Here is a 21,608-nt window from a genome sequence, read left to right as displayed (position 1 = left end):
AACAAACAAGTAAAGAAATCCTTTCAAAATACAACAGGTAACAAAGAAACAAAGAGTAACCAAGAATTAAACTCTAAATTAAATCAAACTATGGCAAGAAATGTCAACCGCATGGTTATGTTTAGAATTTAGGGGATGACCAAAAGCTGTGAAGGTCTTCCTCTGGAGATAGTGAATCATTGATGTTTGCTTAAAAACAATCCATGCAGAGCCAAAACGTACCGAGATGCTGTAGCTTGGATCAAAGTGACCACCTAAATAAATATGCCTGATTTCTGTAAATGAGATGAACAGAACTCAAACTCAAATTTGCTTTAATGTTGGCTGAACACATGAGTTTCCAGGACAGGTGAGGAAGAAGATATTTTAAAAAGTGCACTGATGTAATGCATGTGAGACTTTTCGTTCCAGCTGTGGCATAAAGCCATTTCATTGTAAAATACTTGTAAATTATTTAAAGCACATCTAAACCTAACCGAATCCATGTACAGTATTGTGCAAAAGTCTTAAGCACCCCCTTATTTCTTTTATTTTGCTTCAAAGGAGCCAGTGGTTTTGAGCATAAGCTCTCCAGTTTTTTTTTGTTTTGTTTTGTTTTTTTGAAGGTTTGAAAGTGCGTGAACACTGGTGCCTTTTTCAGTCATTTTCAGTTCTGTCCGATCATGTATTATCCTCCCCAGGACCTCCCCTGGACCTCAACATTATTGAAGCAGTGTGGGATCATCTTGACAGAGAACTGAACAAAAGGCAGCCAAGATCCAAAAAAGAACTTTAAATGTCCTTTAAGAGCCTGGAGAACAATTCCTGAACACTACATAAAGAAATTACAAGGAAGCCTACCCAAGAGAGTTCAGGCTGTGTTGAAGAATTAAGGTGTTCACAGCAAATGTTGACTTTCATTAACAAATTCTGCCTTACATACTCTATTTTCATGCATTTTTACGCATATGTCAATCAGTCACTGCATCACACGTATTTCCTGTTCTCCCAGTAAAAATGGTAGTTAAAGAGATTTGCACAGTACAGTACTACAGCAAAAGCAAAACATTCACCAACACTGGTGGCTATTGTCCCAGCATACATGTGTCTTAAAATAATCACACCTGCAGTATTTCACCCCTTTGAAAAATCCAGGTCACCTGCTGTCCTCCCACTGAGCAATATGCTCTGCATCTGTAAAAAGAAAAACATGAAATATAAAAGGGATTCTGCTTGTTGGGCACACAAAAAATGTTGCATTTGTGTTATAATTCTCAAGGTATCCTTCGGTTCTCTTCAGAAATGATTGTAAGGTCATAAATGTCAAAGTCATGAAAGAGTTTCACACTGTGGATAAGTTTTCATACATAAAAAAAACACATAGACACAAGTACAAGCGGTACTGTGGAGAAACACAACTTCGTGTCTGCTCCAGGCTGTGTGATATCCACTTATCATTTTATTACCAATTAAAACAACACAGCAATAATGTCTGGAAATTAGTCTGATGGGCTGCAGGGCTCTGTGCACTTATAATCAGCTTAATTTATGCTTGTAGTTCTTTGTTGCTTTAGTGAAATTTTGCTTTTATTTTGAGAGGAAGTGTGACAACGTTATTGATTGAGGAAGAATATTTCCATAAATTTAGCTTTGTTAAAAACACATAGGACTATCTGCTACAGACACAGTTCAGCAGCAAGCTCCCCTTTGATCACAATTTACTAATCATGTTTTACACATTGTACACAAAGGAAAAAAGAAAGGCGGTTTGTAAAAATCACATCCCTGCAACGAGGACCAGATTCAGAGCAGATCCATCATTCAGCTACGAGTAATCAATAGATTACACAGCAAACACTTGCAAAGACACACTCAAGTGGGCAAAACTAAACATCTGCCACCATCTCATTTCTCATGATCAATGTAAGTGTGTGTGTGTGTGTGTGTGTGTGTGTGTGTGTGTGTTTTCAGACACTGCAGGCTTTTGTGGAGCTGAGGTATATTGATTACTCAGAGCTTCTTGATGGTGAGTACTGAGTGCCATTGATTTAGACTGAGAGGCAGGTGTGAGCGGGATCACATGGAGATTTCTGTGTTTTCACATCATTACTGGACACACTGGATTAATATTTTACACTTCACTGAACATCAGTGACAGAGGCAGTGAAGTAAGAAAACTAATTGCCTCGACACAGTGGAGCACAGCATGTACAAGAAGCAGAAACCAAAATTGTAAAGAAGAGGCCATTTTTAAAATGGAAAAATGAGAGGATGTCCATTCTGCTACCTAAACAAACAGAAACTATTATTGAGCTCTCTTTATATAGATTTTTTTTATATTAAAATCTATTTATTTTTTGTTATGTGAAAGGATCACTTATACCATGTGGCTTTGAAGATAAAACACTGTCCTTGAACTGCAACGTAGTGTTAATCTTATTACAGTAATCTCTCTTAAATGTATTAAAATGTCAAAAGTATAAATTACAAAGTAGTCAGTGTAGTAAATCCTTTTCTAATAGCACTATAGGCACTGGGGTCTTCGGACACACAGATCTCTTTCAAAAGGAAGACTGCCATGTTTGGGTAGATATAGAAGGACAGTACATTCTCATTTGCAAATCATCTGTGGACAAAACAGCGGTTGCTTTTGAGTAAAATTAATGTGCAAAGATTTCATAGTGAAGAAAAAAAGAAGTGTTCCTCTCAGGTTAAGCTTTATCTCTGAATAAAAAATGTCAACAGTTTTAGTTTTTCTGAAATTCTGTTACAATATTTTTAGGCAGCCAGTTGTGCAAAAACTTAATCTAGGTTTTTATCCACTTTCTCCCAGAAGGAGCCATACCGTGCTGGCAAATGTATCTGTTCAGTGTTTTACAGCGCTGGTCATTCCAGTTGAAACCACTCGATGCCTGCAACTCGACACAGTTTCCAAAACTGTAAAGAAAAAGAGAAGCTGTGAGTGGACTAATGTGAAGGGTTTGTGATAGATACCAGAAATGGTTAGCATTATGCACTGCTACTGAGAGCATGGACAAAAGAAGTGATTATAATTACAAAGGTTAAGGAAACACAGAGGGAAACAGAGACATCTAGTGGTATTAATGAGGGATGCATGTCAACTAAGATCACTGTCTTTTCTATTGGTTAAAAACTGGGTTAATTAATTAATTTGAAATAAAAATAAAGAACTAAAGTAAACAGAGGGGAAAATGGCTAAATTAAAAGAAAACAAACGTCCAAACCCACCCCCCAAAAAACAAAACAGAGAAGCAGATTTTTCCACCTTTCAGGAGAATTGCTTTGTTTGTTTTGGTCCATTTCCCTCGGCCGTCTGTCAGTAGCTAATGTCTCATTCTAAATGGGTCTCTTACCCTTGGTTGTCAGGCTGCCCAAAGGCAAAGCTGAAGTATTTGGGAATCTCTCCTGTGTCCCAGCGAAATGAGTCTTTTGGAGGTTTATATGTCAGGCCTGTGGAGTAAAAACATGCTGTTTTATCTATGCACCATTTCAACTACATCCATACCCATAGCATGTCTATATAAAAAAAACCAGCAAGTTAAAGTGTCAGTGTTTTTCAGTGTTAAAGATATAACTGATATATTTCATTTATATTAATTTATAATACAAAAGAGTACCTATCCAGAAGTTTTCAGTTTCAAAGTCATTCCTGGTGAGCTCGTTGCTCATCTCCAGCTGACTAAGATAAAAAGCCAGAATGTCCTGAACCTTCTGATTGTGGATTTGAGCCAAAATGCCTCCTTGTTCCTGATGGTTTACATAAGAAAAATTTTAAACTTGGTCTCTGTATGTTGTTTTATAGAAAACTCGATGAGGCTCCTTAGTGAGGCACACACACCTGACAGTGACTTTTAGCCCCATAGTAGGTCTCAACATCAGAAGACACCATAAAGCAATTTCCATCTATGATGAGATCACAGCTTTGAAATGGGAATTCCACTTTCTCTGTTGGGACACAAGCACATAAACTAAAAATGAAGAGTAGTAACACTGACCACCAACCTCAAAGCAGACAGAACAGACTTACACATGCTTGGGAACAAGCACAAATTTCCTTACTCAGTGGCTGCCAGTTTCTCAGAAATAAAGTGATGTACACTAAGGTATTAAAGTGTCTACCAGTCTACCTGATGAGATCACAGAAAATCCCCTCATATCTCCTCTAAAGGTCAATGATGAAACCATCAATAAACTACTATAGTATCCTTTACCATGTCATTAGCAGATGGCATTTCTCATTATGTGTGTGGACTATGTGGACGAAAAAAAGCATTTCTTGGTCTCAGAGTAAAACTTGATTAGATATATAAAAACATAAAGAACCGTTAGTCAGTGACAATATTAAAACCACTAACTGGTGAAGTACGATTTTCTTGTCTGATTCCACTGGCAAATGTCAAATTGTTGGCTCTATAATGCAGTAGGACAAATGGAAAAAAGAGTGAGCATCTCAGTAACTTTGACAAGGGTAAAACATTCATGGCTTTCAGGCTGTAGTACACGCTGACTGTCCACCATCTAAAAGCACCTAAAATGTGAATGTAAGTCACATTTTTTAAAAAAAAAAGCTGTTGCTTTTGATAAAAATGATTAATTGCATTTTCATTTATATCAGTGAACAGTGTGTGTGTGTGTGTGTGTGTGTGTGTGTGTGTGTGTGTGTGTGTGTGTGTGTGTGTGTGTGTGTGTATGTGTGTACGGGTTCGTACTATCCTGGTGGGGACCAAAATCTGACTTTTACTATCCTGGTGGGGACTTTCTGCACCGTGGGGACCAAAATCCAGGTCCCCTCGGGGTTGAAAGCAATTTTCACACTCAAAATGCGGTTTTACTGTCAGGGTTACAATTAGGTTATGGTTAGGTTTAGGGTAAGGGTTAGGGTTAGGCATTCATTTTTAATGGTTAGGGTTAGGGTAAGGGGCTAGGGAAAGCATTATGTCAATGGGATGTCCCCACGAGGATAGCAAACCAGACATGTGTGTGTGTGTGTGTGTGTACTGCAGGCATTAATTGTCCTCTGAATGTTCATTAACACATACAACCAGCCTAAACTTTGTTGCACATTATGTCGAGGTGTGATTAAAGAAAAAAAACTTTGGTTTGATCGACTTTTCTCTCGGCTGCTTTCAGTGTAGTTGCTATTATGGGATCTCTCAGTGAAAGCCTTCTTTTTCACGGGCCTTTGTGCTCTAACTCATCTAATGTGTCAGATAGGTTATACTTTCCTTGTCAGGAAGTGCAAGGAACCAAATCTAGTAACTAGGGAGGGCACTGAGGGCATACTGTGTTTGTGTGGCCATAAAGCACACTCTGTACTTCAGGTCTTAACTGAGTGTACTCTGTCAGACACCACACAACAATAAAGTGGAACTCCGTGACGACAGTCTCACCCTGGGGGACAAATTCCTATTAAACCTACCAACGCTATTAGCCTTTAACCCACTAACGTGTTTCTAATGTTGCTCATCACTTGAGATGCTGCATGTGGACTCGTAAACTGAAAACTCCTTGCAAATCCAATCAAGCTCTCATTAACAGCAATGACTGTCCACATAAAATCAGATAAAATGAGATCAGTCGTAAACAGAAGATAATGTTTGCTGACTATACACATCTGAGGTCTGTGATGAAACTGCAAAGTGGACAGTGCACATGCTCAGAATGGGACTTCCAGGAAGTGATCAAAGAATAGCAGCATCTTTGGAAGCTGTCTTAAAAAGATAAAAAGAGGAAATTAAACTAGTAGATCAAATTTAATTTTCATTATCATTATCATTATCATTATTATTATTATTATTATTATTATTATCATTATTAGTTTTGCCTTTGTTTTATTTTTATGGTGCTGTTCCTACCTTAGACAGCCCTTTGTGCCAGCGATCACTTTTAGTACAGTAACCTTGCAACACTGTAACAAACATGTTCAGGAACAGATGGAGAAACATTACAGGAATCTGAGGTGTAGACTCAATCCCCAAATTCTCCAGATCTCATTTTGATCAGGCACATGTGAGGTGGACATACTAATTTTAACTACAGAGACCACAACTCACAATTCACAAGACTTAAAAGATGTGTTGCTAACATCTTGCTGACTGATACCACAAGTCAGCATCTGACATCCAGTGAAATCCATCACTTGACAGCTTAGAGATTATAAGTCAGTAAAAGTGAGACCTGCACAATATCAGGCAGGAGGCCTTACTCTTGTGGCAGACTGTTGCATACTAAAGCACACTTCACTTACCTGCACACTCAGCACCACCATAGCCAACAGCACACAAGCAAGAGCATTCCTCTTCTTTGAAATGCCCGTGCACACATTGCACATTGCACCGAACTGAAAAACACACAATAAAACAGCAGCATTTTTGCCTTTGCTTTCTCTTTGTACATTAAGATAAACAAGGACAGCAGACTGAGAATGATTTTTATGACATCAGCTGTTGATAATTGGTACCCTGGCAGAAGCGTCCAGTGAACCCGAGGTCACACTTGCATTTGCAAGAGGAGATATTAAGATGGCCATGTTCGCCACAGTTCATTCGACATGGGTTCTTTGGAATCTCTGATTAGAAAAACAAAAACATGTAGGCTGCAAAATGAACAACTGGGAACTGATCATATTAAATATTAAAGAAAGTTTGCTGTCACTGAAAAAATACAACTATAAATACATTTTGTGTGTGTGTTTGTCTTACCACATAGTCCGCCTACATGGTCCCACAGTCTCAAACAGCCAGACATTGAGGAGGTGCAGAGAGAGCAGTACAGCCCTGATTTATACGGCATCACCAGTTGACCATTTACCTCCCAGTTACCCCTGAAACATGAAAATATATGCAGCAAAAAAATTGTGTTTTCTAATAATACTTTTAATATGTAGCTTTTTGGGAAAGCAAACTGTTACCCAGGATAGTATGCACAGACAAATATCTCCCAGAGTTCTCCATTTCTCCAGCACTGTTGGTTGGCACAGCCCACCTGGCTTGAAGTAGCCCAGACCAGCTACAAGACAAGAGAGGATTTGGACACACAAAACAGCATTTTTATAGGCAACTGTATGCAGCTGTTGGACTTCATATAAACATGTGTATGGTTTGTATATGCTGGTGAATACCTGGGTATAGTGTTGACAGGTGGCATTTTCCTTACATCGGCCGCTGGAGTAGAGAAAATCTTTTCCTTCGTCGAACCAGAAGTCAATGATGTCAGAAAATGAAGCAGCACCAACAACAGAAAGATGTGTGTTCCAGCCAATATGGCTGAAAGACAAGGAGTGTTGAAGGAAAGGCTCTTTGTGACACAATGTGGCTCTCTCCTTTGCAAGTGTAGCCAACTTCTCATTCCAGTCCTATAGAAAATAAACATCCCCATTATTCTGCAGTACAGTGACATGGGTTTCAATTTCAACAGTAAACAAAGAGACACACAGATAAAAGGCTAATGCTTCCAATCTCGTCTCTGTTTTTATGGTCCTATGGTCCTAGGCAACTGGCTAACATAGGAGGTTCATCAGAAAATGCAGCTCAAACAGGCTCTTTGTCTTGTTTACATTGTGTTTCTCTGTGCTTTTGTTTAAAAGCTGCTTTAGATCATAATATTTATAATTTATTTATATTTATGTCAGACTTGATCAGTATTGTCAGTCTTTCCTACCAAAAGTTCCAAATAAATGACTTTGTCTTTTAAAAAGTGATGTATATCAAGGCAATCTGAAGTAGGTTAATTATACTCAGTGATTAGCCAGTGTCAGCTATCAAAATTATATATAAATAATATATAGCATATATATATAGTTCTACTCTCCTGGAGTACTCTTTACAACACGCCACATTTACTATCTTCTATGCGCTTACTAACTACCATTCACACACCAACGGAGGCATTGCAGAGCAACTTGGGGTCATTATCTTACCCAAGGATATTTGGCTTGCAGACTAGGGGGAGCCAGGGATCAAACCACCGAAGTTCCGACTAGTAGAGGGCCTGCTCTGCCTCCTGAGCTACAGCCACCCCACTCCTAAATGTAGGAGAATGCATACTGCAAAATACATAAAGGCCCCAGCTAGCTGGTGAGTTCAAACCAATAACGTTCTCGCTGTAAGGAGACTTTTATTACTATCACTAGCATCGCTGCTCTGTCCTTTTCCTTTTTGTAATTTTGGAAGCAGAGGAATGGGACAAAAGTTGTCTTTTTGCACATTAAGCATGATGCAGCAAACAGTACCAGAAATCCTCAGTGGGGTTTCAGTGAATACTGCCTTTATAGTGTGACTCTGTTCTCATACGGTTAGGCATCACACAGACTTCATTCCAGAGACCTGGCAAGTTAAAGATCGGCTAATATAGAGAATATGTGTCAGAAATGTGCCCCTCATATACCCCTTTTTAGCACCTAGAACAGTTAAGAGCTAAAGTGCATGTGTGAAAGCCATTATGATGTACTTTGTAACTATATCGGGGTGGCTGTTGTTCAGGAGATAGAGCAGGTTGTCTGGTGTTTAATACCTGGCTTGCACGTCAAAGTATCTTTGGCCAAGATGCAAATTGTCCCAGATGCATCTATTGGAGTGTGAATGCTAAATTTGATAAAAGCGCTTATGTGAATGAGTAAATGAGTGCAGTAAGAAAGCACTTTGGGTGTGCAAATAAAGTGCTGTATAACAGTCCACTGATATACATAAAACTCTTTGTTATTCTGGTGCAAAACCATTAGTTTGCAGTAGTAGTGTGCAATATGTCTACCAGAACAGGAGTGAGGGATCTTATATCGATGTGTCTGCTTGGCTGGCTCTCTGATGTCATGCACTGCTAAGACTGCACTACCCAAATCAATCACAGGGCTTTGTTAAGAGTTGAGGCGTGAACTCAGTGAGCACAGTCCATGGTTAGCTACAATCCTGACGAACTTTAGGTCAAAGAAGAATGATTCAAATGTACTAAACTCATTTTTTTAGCCTAAATGACAGAGATTCCTGCTTCTGCTTGTATTTCTGTCCCTCTGTTCTGTTCATAATTAGTACAGATGGAAAATCCAAATCTGTCTGAAATGTCAGTCAAACAACTGACAGGATTTTCAAGACAGGTTTTCCTGGTGTAACTCTGCTGTGTAGTGTCAAAACGCTGAGGCTTCTTGAGTTCATCATTCACTCTGCTCTCTGATGTCAGCCAGCCAAAGCCTTTGATGACAGAGGGCTATTAGATCACTGGGTAATATCTTTCATTTTGAAGTGTGCCATTATGTATCAGCGCCTAACAGCATGAACAATTTATGCATTTCAGCCTTCTTTGTGGCACCAACAACTGTTATATTCAGGTGTTTAGTAGCAGTAAAAATACAGGAAAAAAAATGGAATGCATCTAAAGTTCAGGAAAATGGCTCCCTCTGAAGCTAACTACATTAAAATAACACGTTGGACCCTTGGGTATAGTTCTCAGAGAGATTAGTAAGATAAAATCTCACAAACAGAGGTCATGATTTCCATATCAAAAGAGACCACTAAACTTCAATATCGGCCTCTTTGAGTGGTGGTATGACCTCAATACTTCTTAGCCTAAAGAGCTCAAAGAAAACCCGCCGACAGGGCACTGGGTGAGAAAAGGAGGAGCATCATTCATTCTTGGAATATTGGTATTTTATCTCATCCTGAAAGCAAAGCCTAAAGGACCATATAATAATCACTTCAACACAATCTCACCATAATACTTGCTGGTTCATTCTTGTGCGGGAGAGGGGGAAGAAAAAAAGCATATTAAGATATTCGCAAACACAGGCGAAGCCTTGAGCCTTTTAACGTTTATCAGTAAAGCTCTTTAATAATGCCTCTTCAGCTTGGCAAAGCCTTCTCTGAGGGTTTTCATGGGGAAATTACCTGTAAAACCAGAGTTGTGAATGCAAAGTGATTATCCACATCCTCTTTTTCTCATTACTGCCTTATCAGTTGCGAACAGTTCTCTGAGGCTGAAGAGCAGTCGAAGAAAAGGGGCTCAGTCTGTACGACTGGCTTTGAGGATGTAATCTATGAAAAAGTGACAGTTTGCCCTGGCACAAATCTCATATTGGGCCCAAAGGGTATCTAGTACACAGTGAGTTTCATAATCCTTCATTACCTCTCATAATCAGATACATGCAAGAGAGTTGTGCAGATAAGCACTGTATAGCAGAGCAACTGATGGAGTAAGACAGGGAAACAATTTAGCACTGCTGTTTAGAATTTGCTGCACATTCAGAAACATTACTCATTGTTTCTCTCGAAACATGCTGTTATTGTCATGTTTATAATAGACCTATTTGTTGATCATTAGAATAAAGAGACAAGTGAAAAATGTTGCTTAGTTACTTAACTTTAGTTGTCTAAAAAATAAACTTAATGACCCTGACAAACTTGCACACACCCAGTTGATATTGCCCTCATTCTCATTTCTGACACTATCAGTGAGCCTGCAGCAGAGCAGAACAAATTGTGCACTAACGCTACTATTTCACACCGCCGAGACTATCAGCACTACAAAGGAAGACAGCTCGACCCCAAACCCTGCTGTTTGTGTGGTCATTTGGTGAGTTTACTTTTAAAAATTGAAATTATTTTCAGTGAAACAACTGTGGCCACTGATCAAAGCTGCCTTTTCTGCACTTCAGCTTGTCCTTTAAATGCACAGGGACCTCAGTAACCTCAAGAGTCCTCCTAAGTTATAGATGCTGTCATGGGAGAGTCACACTTAGCTGATTGAGCGCTCAGCTCGGACGTGCTACCTCATATCTTCACACATTCCCGATCAGTGTGACTGACACTTATGACAATTACTGTTTTTCTGGGCCTTGGAACTGAAGCTGCAGGTTTACTTAATGTTAGAAGCATAACAATTAAGTTTACAACCTGCAGCTAAGTGTTTTTCACACAGGAATGGGAAGAGAAACAACAACAAATAACTAATGTTCCTTATTAGGAGAAAAACATGAGCTGCATAGGAAGACCAGACAGTCTACCCACACTGATTAGTTTACGTGAGCCCACACTGTTAACAAAAGCGTGATGTTAAACTCAGTGACAGCAAAGGCACTATTCAAAAACACACAGAGGAGACAGACAATAGGTGCCACAAACCATTTTTTGCATGTTAGCTGCCATGGGTTTGACCCGGCTGCGCAGTCTATTGTGGTGAGCAACAATCTGTGAGTGCTCCTTCACCCCGAGCCCTGGAAGAAGATACAGATGGTCATTAACTATACTTCTACTGCTGTCGCTGTGGCAACTAAATGCAAATACACTGGAGAGAGACAGAGAGTAAAAGTTTGGACTGTAAAGTCTATCACATCTACACCCGGGAGTTTGTAGGTTAAACACAAAATCAATCACAACACATTTTAAAACTTTTTAACATTTATTGAGAGAATTCTTTGTCATATGAACGATCTAAAACTGTTTTAATAATATAAACCTGCTGGCAGTGTCTTTAAACAACATATGTATGTCTGCTGATCATAGTGTATGTAGTTATGCTATAAATAAACACTAAAGATTTGTCTTTTTTTATGTGAACTCAAGTAAAGCAGTTAACTGAACATATTCCCAATTCTCCTTACTTTTAACTCTTAGACAAGCTAAAATAAATCCTGTATAATAATCTAAATTGGGGCTGACCACCTTAAATCTTTGTTTGTTAGGCTGTATCATGAGAAAATGTTACCACACTGCTGACTTTGATCTGCTGATCATCAACTTCACATCTTATGGACTTAACTTACTGATATTAGATTATAATAAAAAGTTAAAGAGAAGCCTGTTTAATTCAATTCAATTTAAGCTAATGCCACACATTTAATATGGAGTTTAGTGCTTAGCCAGAAGAATTTAGTCAACAGAAAATTACATTTTACTTCTAACTAACTACTAGATAAAAATTTGAACCTTTATAACTGAACCTGTCCTTTCAAACATCCACTTCACAGCTTCACTTAACCAATCTAAAATGTGTGTAAATTGATCACCCTCTACTGGAAACTGTCCCTTGTGGCCACCTGACTTCTCTCACAACGCTAATTGTGTTTACCGGTGGTGGGGAAAATCCGGAGCTCCGGTGTCTCTGCCATGATCCAGTTTGCTGAGTTAAACGGGGGCAGAAGAAAGCAAACGACAAAAACATCCAAACGCCCGGACGCTGTTACCGACCCCATTGTGAACTCCTGCAGTGTCTGCACCAACAGTGGCCACTTGCTCTGCTATCCTATCCTGCCTCCCTGCCCCTCTCCTCCCTCTTTTATCCTCACTGGCTCAAGTGCTTTCACCTCAGGCTGCAGCACATGCCACTGACTATTCAAAGAGGAATTTACTAATCCTACAGGGACTGTAGACACAGTGTAGAGTTTCTATGTCGTTTCAATATATCACTAAGTAAATATTCAAATTATCTCAATTTTAATTTGTGTTTAAAGCATACTGATCTTTCAACAGGTTATAAAAGAGAGTAAAAGGAGTCATCTTTTCAAATCCATTAACTGAGCTGTCTTTCCACAGAACTTAAAATGAAATGATTATATTGCAGTTTTCCTAATGCTGTTTTCTTCTCAATATAATGCACTTAAAAATAAATACACTTTTTTTCCATATTTTATAAATTGCTCTAGTTTGTAGTACAAGCATCATGGCAGAGGCACTTAGCGCTCCAAGCTGAGTGCCATAGCAATATGACATCTACCGATTAGTAATGTAATCTACAATATTTCAAGAATTCTTTAAGCTTGTAGTGTGACACATATGATGAGTCTAGCAAAATTATAACAACAGTTTTAAAATAAATGTGGTAGGCAGTGGAATACCATAATAAAGTATAGCACTTGAAAATAAATGCTTTGTTTGCATACTTTCCAAAACTGACAGCAGGTGTGTTGCCACTTACTGTCAGATGCTGGAAGGAAAACATATGGCTTAATGATTTCTGTCATTCTTATTGATGGATTGCTGCTACTGAATCACTGATATCTGTTTTTCAAATGAGCCAGTTGAAATCTGTCTTCATTTCTAAGCCATATGAAGCTGTAGGAGAACATGATGTGTGGTAGTACAAAAAGCCTAGAAATATCTGTGTAAAGGTACAGTATGGTGCTCTCTCTGGGTGCCTGTTTAGACTTGGTGACAATGTTTTTAAGGACCCAGTACGGGAAGCATGAATCATGAATCTGCAAACTGTGAGGTGATTCAGTGTCTGGAGATGACTGCAGCACAGTACAATACAATCCCACTCATTTCTCTCCATTGTGGTCTGTAGGTATTTTGCACTGAGGATTCGGTCCCTCGGCTGTCCACTTATTTCCCATCCTTTTGATTTTGCTGCATCAGTGAGGAACAGTCTGACTCCGCTGAGCCAAATGACAGCTGTGCACTCAGTCTGTTAAAGGCTCAGACAAACACAGACCCACAAAGATGATTTCTCAGGTAAAACCAACAATCAAAGGAAGAACCAAAACATTCTTCATGCTTGAGTTCAAAGCAGTAGTCAAGGTCTCAGTGTCTTCGGTACATTTTACACATCGAAATGTAGCGCTGCTGGCTGCTCACAGGGGTGTGATGACAATAGTCCATCTACACAATAAATGTTTTCTTTAGCATATCTCTACATTTTTATTTAAATGATGAGATTTCCCTCAAAAAAAGTGCAACTTCATTCCACATCACTCATGCACCATACAGACAGGTTTAAAAATTATAATTTATCACTTACCTCAACAACCAGTCATGCTGCCAAAACTTTCATAAGTCAATGCACTGATTCCAAAAAGTGTGTAAAGGTGTCCTGAGGTATTAGGTGTCAAATTGTTTGCAAGCATATACAGTAAGCTGAAAGTTTGGTCCTCCATAGTATAATATTCAGAATATTAAGTCTTGTTTTCCCTTACATCTCACGTATGATACTCTATCTCGCATTATATTCAGGTAATCAGTGTTATTCACACCAAGTCCGCAGTTGTAATATTCTGGCTGATAGGTGTACATGTAGTCTGCTTACTCTTGCTGCGTATAGCTCATTTAAGAAGAGCATCTGAGATTAAAGAGATGAATTTAGCAAAGTAAAAGTGAACTGGGGGCACTTTTTGATTTGGATCCAGATGTTATACAGCTGCCCGCAATCCACTGCTACAATAATAGCCACGGCAGGTATGGACATTATGCTCGAAAGCTGAAACCAGTCTTTATTTCAATCTAATTAATCAGTCTAATTACAGAACAGGAAAGCACCTTTATTCCAGCAGAAGTTACAGCTTCACTGTACCTTTTCTCCAAGACCAAGCTGCTTTAAACAGAGAGGAAGTGCACTCCAAATTAAGTAAAAAGGGATCATAATGTGGTCACATTTTTCTCCTTTGCTGATTGGCTACTGAAGAGTAAACAACATTCCACAATGTTTAGCTGCGGCAGCTTTCCCACTGCCAACTGTGGTCCTTCTCTCACCTGGAGTTCCTACACACTCTGGGAGCCGGCGGCACAAAGTTCACACTGCACGCAAGTTCTAACACATTTGAGAAGCGATTAGTGAGTGCACACTGGACTGGTTTTAGTGGAAACATGTTTGCATCACCCGTGACTGCCATCACCTTACTGTGTTTCTGTTTGCTTCATCCTACTTTGGGGCAGGTAAGCAAGTATGCAACTAAAATTGTTAACTATTGAGTGAATGAATGAATGAATTAGTCACAGCAGGGTACCTGAACTTATATCACGTCATTCCACTTAAAGTTCTTATGTCAAAAGGAATTGGTTAAAATGTGCTTCATGAATTATGTATGGCTTAAATAGAATTGCATGCATAACTTCTTCTGAAGTCCAGAGCAGATCTTAATGTGAATGTACTTCTTGGCATCACAAAAAAATTTTCACAGAGCAAACCTTGAGTCACCCTTACTTTGCACGCAAGCCTCAAGAGCAACATCCCAGAGGCTCTGGTGGCTGAATTCACTCACTATATCTATGCTGTGCTTCACTGCAAACCAGCTAAACATTTCCAAAACGCTGCATCTGGCTGTGAAAGGCTCTCTTTAGCTTCTACCATGCATGTCTGTGCCTGTATATATTTGTTTGTTTGTTTTCTGCTGAAAAATGGCCAGCCAATAATGTGTTTGTAGAAGTGCATAATAATGTGAGTGTGATGCTGTAGACTCTTGTATATGTGCGTGAGAGCATATTGTTATTTAGGCTCTAAATCTATTAAATAGGACTGTGCTGCAATTTTGTGCTCCAGCACCACATGCCTCCTACAGACTGTGCTAACATCACCCAGTTAACATGAACACCATGTGAAATATCTCCCAGCACAGGCAGAAAGGGGCCTTTGACAACTACCCGATAAACACCAGCCATCAGCACCAAAAATGACTGAAGCCATTCCAAACCTCAGTTCAGTCTAAATAAGAAAGGCGTTTTCAACAAATATTGACTCTTCTTACATAACTGCTGATGGATGAAAACACTAATTGGTTGTCTGAAAACATGTGAGAGAGCAGAGGCCAGGTGGGTACTGATGCTGTTGAATCAACGGGTGTAATGAGGGAACGGTTATGGGTTGAAAATAGGTGTGTACAACTCACTTGAGCTCACACCCTGTTAAATGAAAGCAAGGCGCTGGAAGGAGATGACTGGCTGAGTCAAAAATCAGCAAGTAATTACCCTCTAATGAAAGCTTTTACCTCCATTTCTATAATGACTCGTGTAGTTAAAACTTCAAACCTAAGCAGAACATCACACCTGGAACCACATAAGAAAGTGTTACACACAGAGCCTTTCTTGTCAGCATGACTGAGTTACAGTATGGAGCTAGCTGGGGGCGAGGTTCCTGCTGGCAAATATAGTGACAAAACATTCTCTGATTCCCACAAGATTTACTCCTTTATATGAGCACCTCAGCCTCTGTAGTGCACTGGGTAAAATAGCGCAGTAGGTATAGCAGATTCATTTGTCTATTCATTTAGATGAAGAGATTTTTTCCTCATTGCGACAGCATTCACACAGAAATATGTGCCGGTGCAATTTATATGACTTAACATGACAGAAATGCACTAGAAGTTTGATTTTCTTTTTTCATTTGACACAAAAAAGAAAACCAAATCCTTTGTTGAAGACTTTTGAATGAATTCGTGTCCTTGAATGAACAGGAAGATAAATAAACTGCTAATAGAGGCAGCATCACTGGCTTGTGGTGCTTTAATCTCTCAACAAATCATTATTTTAACTGTCCTGAGTCAAATAAATTGCTTTTCCATTTTCAGATATTTAGCAAGGATGGTGTTTTTTTTGTTTTTTTAATATAAGAAACTGTCATTTTCAATGTAATATTATATAGCATGCCTAACCTTCTCACAAGGTTTTTTAGATGGTTGCAACTGTTTTTCTGATCCTCTTTGTGAATTAGAAGATCAGTATTGACTTAAAATATTCAACATTTATGAATTTATTCAGTAGCTCTCTTTTATTCTAGGACTGTCCAAGCAGGCAAGAAATTCAAGGGTCCTTGAAGCAGGTCCAGAAGCTTCTGTCAGCCCATGAAGCCTCCTACATGCAGAGTCTGCGCAACCTAAAGAAGAAAATAAATTTACTGCTGAGCAGTGCTGCAAGGCAGAACACAAAAGCCATCAACAGTAAGTAAATATCTTAGAAAGACTTTATTCAAAATCTTAGATATCAGAATATTTCTGCTGTTATGTTCTTATAATTTCTAGGTACCTGCCCAAAACTGGAGTCCCTCATTAATGGGAGGAAACTTGGCAAATCGCAGAGCATTGGCCATGAGGTTCACTTCCTGTGTGACCCTGGTTATGAACTCGTGGGATCAGAGAGCAGGGTTTGTCAGGAAAGTCTGACCTGGAGTGGCCAGCAACCAACCTGCCGAGGTGAGAGAGGAGCCTTCTGCTGCCTGGCCTTGCTGTGATGGTCATTTTCTCCATTGTGTCCTCCTAATCCTCCTCCCACCAGTGTTTCTCCACTTCATTACTCTGACCATCACTCATCATGCTATCTAACCCACTGATCACTTTTACAATCTTGTCAGCATCCTCTGTGTAACCTCTCCTCTCCTTGCCCCCTTTTATTTGCACCATTCTGCTTTCTGGGCATCAAACATGCCGACAACATTTTTCTATAGGTTGATACATTTCATATGTGACCCATGATCATATTTCTTTATGTACTTTGGTCATTGTCCAGAGAGCTTTTTGAATGCTGTGACATGCGATATTCCAGCCTCCTTGTCCTTTGACAGCTTGCTGACTTTGAGATAACAACTCAAAGGGTGTTTGATCAGGATGTGGCATCCCCTACACTTTGGCTGCCCCTCCTGTTAACTCATTTGCTCCCGTATTTTCTCATATGTCTCCACACACATGCATATGTCATTATGTAATGTTCCGTGATGTTCAAGCATCAAAGCTATTGAGTTGCATACATATGTGTATCTCTGGACAGAGTTCAAACATAACCTTAATATCTTTTTTCCCTCAGACATCAATGAGTGTGCATTCTCCCCCTGTCTGAATGGTGGGACATGTGTTGATGAGGTGAACCAGTTTTCCTGTGTCTGTGCCAAAGGCTGGGCTGGAGTTACCTGTCAAAGCCCTGTGCCAACATGTAAGTATAATACATTGCATACTCAGACCACACACATGAATGAAATGTGGTGATACTTTACCATTTGAAAGAGATTGCATTGGGCATTTGCTTGTGTAGGCACTAAAATTCAGTAGATACCAACAGTTTGACTAAATTCATCTCCTTTTTCACACTATCTAAATATTTCTACAGTTACAGATGGTTTGATAGTTTACTGAGAGATTTGAAAGTCTGGTAATGTTTTTGATATTCATCCAATCGTTACGTTAAAACATCCACCAACTTTACCCAAGAGAGTGGAGTGGTACATGTGGACAGATTTCCAGGGCTAAGAGAGAGAGGGAGACAGCTGTGAACACGCAGGTTCAATTTAGACGCTTACTTAAAACACATGTGTTTGGACTGTGGGATGAAGCACAGGGAGAACATGCAAACTCCACTCAGAAAAGTCTGGCTGACAAACAGATTTAAAGCCAGAGTGTTTCTGCTGTGAGGCCACAGCACTAACCACTATACCATTTATACATCGGGGGATGGGGGTGGGGAGTTAGACTCCATCCCAGCTGTCACTGGGTGAGAGGCCATGTATGCCACCTAGACAGGTTGCCAGCCCATCACAGGGCCAACACACAGACACAGTCAACCACTAAGGCTTATATTTAGAATCACCAATAAACCAAACAACCATGTTTTTGGACATGTTTTTGAAGAAAGCCAGAGTATTGGGAAAGAACACCGGCACAGGTGGAACATGCAGACACCACACAGGAAGCCTAGATTTGAAGAGCAGATTTGAACCCAGCTAACCACTATACCTCCCACTATTTAAAACATATACTGCAACATATTCCTCCCCACCCACAACCCCCATTTAACATAGTGTGGGCAACTGCAGTGTTTTTGTAAAAAAAACCCAAAAAAGACCTTTACAGTTAATAATAATAATAATAATAATAATAATAATAATAATAATAATAATAATAATAATAATAATAATAGTAATAATAATGATGATGATGATGATAATAATAATAATAATCTAAATTACATTTCACCAGAATTTCTACACAAACATTTTCTTCTTTTTATTCCTTACTAGCAAAATAAACAAATCCAAATATATTAACACTCGGATATCTTCACTAAGCTCATGCTGCTGTCTTGTTCTTGTAGAAGAACAGAGCTTATTAAATATTACCTATCAAACTCGTATCTGTGAGGGCTTTATGTTGTTGCCACCGATACAACCCAGTGACTCTCCTCTTGGATTCCATTTGACACGAGCAGGCGTGACTGACACTGTCTCATATCACCATCGGCACACCAACATCAGTGCCTGACATATATTGTCAGCTGACTAAATAAATAACTCGTATCCCTGGGGCAGATACAAAGCTATAGCAAAGAAAATATGAAAACAGGTTATGAAAACTTTTTCTACAACACACCAGCATTGCTTACCTGTCTTCTCTTCCTTATTCAGTCTTTGTCACCATGACAAACACCTCTGCCGCCACCTCCCCATCCACAGCTGCTGCTGCATCCACTTTACCAGCTGCCACCACCGGGCCTCATGTTCGTCCATCACAGTGCAATATAGTGCAGGGGACCACCCACTGCACCTGTGAGCCAGGATACACCATCTCTGGCAGAGACAGCTACACCTGCACTGGTACACCTAACAGCTTTAGTATAACGCAGACTATACATTTTTCATATTATGATGTTTCCATATGGGTTGTTAGCCATGTCTGTGTGTGTTATGCATTTTAGATATTGATGAATGTGAGCTGTTTCATAACGGGCAGGCTGGGAGGTTGTGTTTACACGCTTGTGTTAACACCCCTGGAGGCTATCGCTGTTCCTGTCCTGCAGGATACAACGTGACCCGTGACGGACGCAGTTGCAAAGGTGAGCAGTCCTTCTTCCTGCTTTGTATTTTGCTATCACTTTTGTTTTGATTTTTTCTTTTGCTAAATTTGCACTCAGAAGTACTCAAAGCATTCCTCCGAAAGGCAGATTCTGAACACTGTGGAATGTAATACAAAAATGTAGAGTCTAAAAGTACACTTAATAAAATTTTATTCATTTTGACTCTTTTTCTTTTCAGTAATGGCAAATCAAAGAGCTGCAGTCTAAATGATGTCCCAACTAAATTTGGGGATTTTGTGTTTCTCTTTTGTGACAGATATTGATGAGTGTGCCACGAGGCAAAACAACTGCACGAAGGACCAGATGTGCATTAATACATATGGTGGTTTCCAGTGTGTTCGTGTGGACTGCCCCAAAATTCCTAATGCTACATATGTCAAAACGTCACCTATGTGAGCATTATCCTTATTTTTGTGTGAGATGCATAGTAACAACTAATTCTTTAAAATCACTCTTTCAGTAACATCTTTCTCATTATTTTCCAGGCGCTGTGAACGTAACCCCTGCCCTGTGGACAACAAGGCGTGCTCTCAGGCCCCAAACTCCTTCTCCTACCATTACTTGGCTGTTGTTTCCAACCTGTCAGCTCCCCGCGTCATGTTCAGAGTGTCAGCACTGCGCCCGATAGGTGACACCCTTCGTTTCTCCCTGCTAGGCGGAAGGCCAGTTCGCCGCCACTTCACAGTGCAGCGCTCAGACCGCCTCACGGGCGAGCTGATGCTGGTGAGCCCTGTGCAGGGCCCTGCCACTCTGGAGGCAGAGGTGGAGATGAGTGAGCTGGAGAGGCGAGTGCAGCTGGGGAAATACATCACCAAAGTCACTATGTTTGTTTCCCAGTATGAATTCTAAGAAAAATCTATTTATTGTGCAAAAAAATAGAAATGCATGTAGAAAATTGGTACATGTAGCAAAGAGTAACAGCACTTGACTTGAGGATACTTGCAATAAGCTGGAAAGACTAAAGAATGACAGCCCGTCCTGAAATAAAGCATTATTTTTGTAATAGTGCCTTAAAATTCATATGCACGTAATCATTATGCCTACGGATGTTTTGGTTTATAATTATGTTTTATTGATTCTAGTTTTGGTACTCTTTCTGTGATAAAACTATAATACCTGTATTGCCTCCAGTACACCCATTAAACATCATATAAAACATTAACAGTTCAGTCTTTTCCTTACTAATTCTTTAAGGCTTTTCTACACTCTATTCCTTGTGAAATGTGTTTTAAGAACTGCCCGATAGACTGTGAGCAGGGACATATGCGAGCAGAGGTTGTTTAACACTTCAGTTCCTGCAGCACAGAGCAACACTGTTCGCCTGACAGCCAAGGAAGGCTTGCTGAAAAGAGCCTCTGTGTTCCTACAGTGCACGAATAACTTTAACTTTTGCATTTGCAAAACAAGTACACACAGAAAAAAGCTGTGTCATGCGCTCTAAAAGTAAAGTCTGTGCAATCTTTTTCCTTTCATTTGGGGGGGTTTATATCTGAGGAGTTTCCAAGGAGCGTGATGAAATGTGTCGCCACTGTGCTGCACCAGCCATCTATCTTCTCCTTGATGTTACACAGCTTTCTGAGAAATAAGGAATCACATAGTGGATAGTGTGCCAGGATGTAGTTACACTGGAGGGAAACAGGAAGTCTTTAGTTGCAGAGAGGGCTCCATACTCTGGCTGAGACGCAGCAGTGGCTCCATGAGGGAGCAGGGATACTTTAGACACAGAATTCTAAAACAAGATTGAGTGTTGAGTGAAGAAAAAGATGCCCAGAGATAGAGAGGGAGGCAGACAGAGAATGACAGATGAATAGAGATGACTGAACAGAAGACAATTCACACCAGCCAGTCAGTCACTGACTTAGCTGCAGAGTGAATTAAAAACAGTAGTGTTTATTACCACCACAAAAAAGACCTCCCTCTGTTCTTCAGTTCTCCCCTCTACAGTCTTAATAAAAGACTGTAGGCTGGAGGGTGGCTTTTGTCTGTCCCCCAGGGATCCACAAGAGGTAATGATTCAGTAATAAAGCCCCCGATCCTCTGCATTTTACCTCTCCATTGTCTGCCTAGGTTGATACACAA

At 39.8% G+C, this 21,608-nt stretch overlaps 2 protein-coding genes across 2 annotated transcripts; one reads left to right on the top strand and one right to left on the bottom strand.

Annotated features, from left to right (window-relative positions):
• Positions 1-1,030: 1,030 nt before the first annotated feature.
• LOC134629358 (C-type lectin domain family 18 member A-like) lies at positions 1,031-12,159 on the bottom strand. The gene is made up of 12 exons (XM_063476639.1): positions 12,055-12,159; positions 11,109-11,200; positions 7,121-7,354; positions 6,911-7,008; positions 6,702-6,823; positions 6,461-6,568; positions 6,248-6,340; positions 3,839-3,945; positions 3,618-3,747; positions 3,354-3,450; positions 2,825-2,916; positions 1,031-1,173 (listed from the first exon to the last, which is right to left on the bottom strand). Exons 1-12 carry the CDS (start codon positions 12,092-12,094, stop codon positions 1,136-1,138), a joined length of 1,251 nt encoding a protein of 416 aa, XP_063332709.1. The 5' UTR covers positions 12,095-12,159; the 3' UTR covers positions 1,031-1,135.
• A 2,321-nt stretch (positions 12,160-14,480) lies between these two features.
• On the top strand, positions 14,481-20,610 carry LOC134645579 (fibulin-7-like). The gene is made up of 8 exons (XM_063499108.1): positions 14,481-14,633; positions 16,471-16,630; positions 16,712-16,882; positions 17,490-17,615; positions 19,081-19,269; positions 19,371-19,508; positions 19,786-19,921; positions 20,015-20,610. Exons 1-8 carry the CDS (start codon positions 14,565-14,567, stop codon positions 20,376-20,378), a joined length of 1,353 nt encoding a protein of 450 aa, XP_063355178.1. The 5' UTR covers positions 14,481-14,564; the 3' UTR covers positions 20,379-20,610.
• The last annotated feature ends 998 nt before the right edge of the window (positions 20,611-21,608 follow it).

The sequence above is a fragment of the Pelmatolapia mariae genome, linkage group LG1, assembly GCF_036321145.2.
Source record: "Pelmatolapia mariae isolate MD_Pm_ZW linkage group LG1, Pm_UMD_F_2, whole genome shotgun sequence".
In the NCBI taxonomy this organism is placed as follows: Eukaryota; Metazoa; Chordata; class Actinopteri; order Cichliformes; family Cichlidae; genus Pelmatolapia; species Pelmatolapia mariae.
This window is presented reverse-complemented; position numbering and strand designations above follow the sequence as displayed.

Bases quoted from the DNA above. Each gene is read 5' to 3' on its own strand.
- LOC134645579 (XM_063499108.1), top strand. From the start codon at position 14,565: ATGTTTGCATCACCCGTGACTGCCATCACCTTACTGTGTTTCTGTTTG. The intron at 16,883-17,489 runs GTGAGAGAGGAG...TTTTTCCCTCAG, and splicing joins CCAGCAACCAACCTGCCGAG to ACATCAATGAGTGTGCATTC. The intron at 19,509-19,785 runs GTGAGCAGTCCT...CTTTTGTGACAG, and splicing joins TGACGGACGCAGTTGCAAAG to ATATTGATGAGTGTGCCACG.
- LOC134629358 (XM_063476639.1), bottom strand. From the start codon at position 12,094: ATGGCAGAGACACCGGAGCTCCGGATTTTCCCCACCACCG. The intron at 7,009-7,120 runs GTATTCACCAGC...CTTGTCTTGTAG, and splicing joins CCTGTCAACACTATACCCAG to CTGGTCTGGGCTACTTCAAG. The intron at 2,917-3,353 runs GTAAGAGACCCA...TTTTCTTTACAG, and splicing joins GGGCAGCCTGACAACCAAGG to TTTTGGAAACTGTGTCGAGT.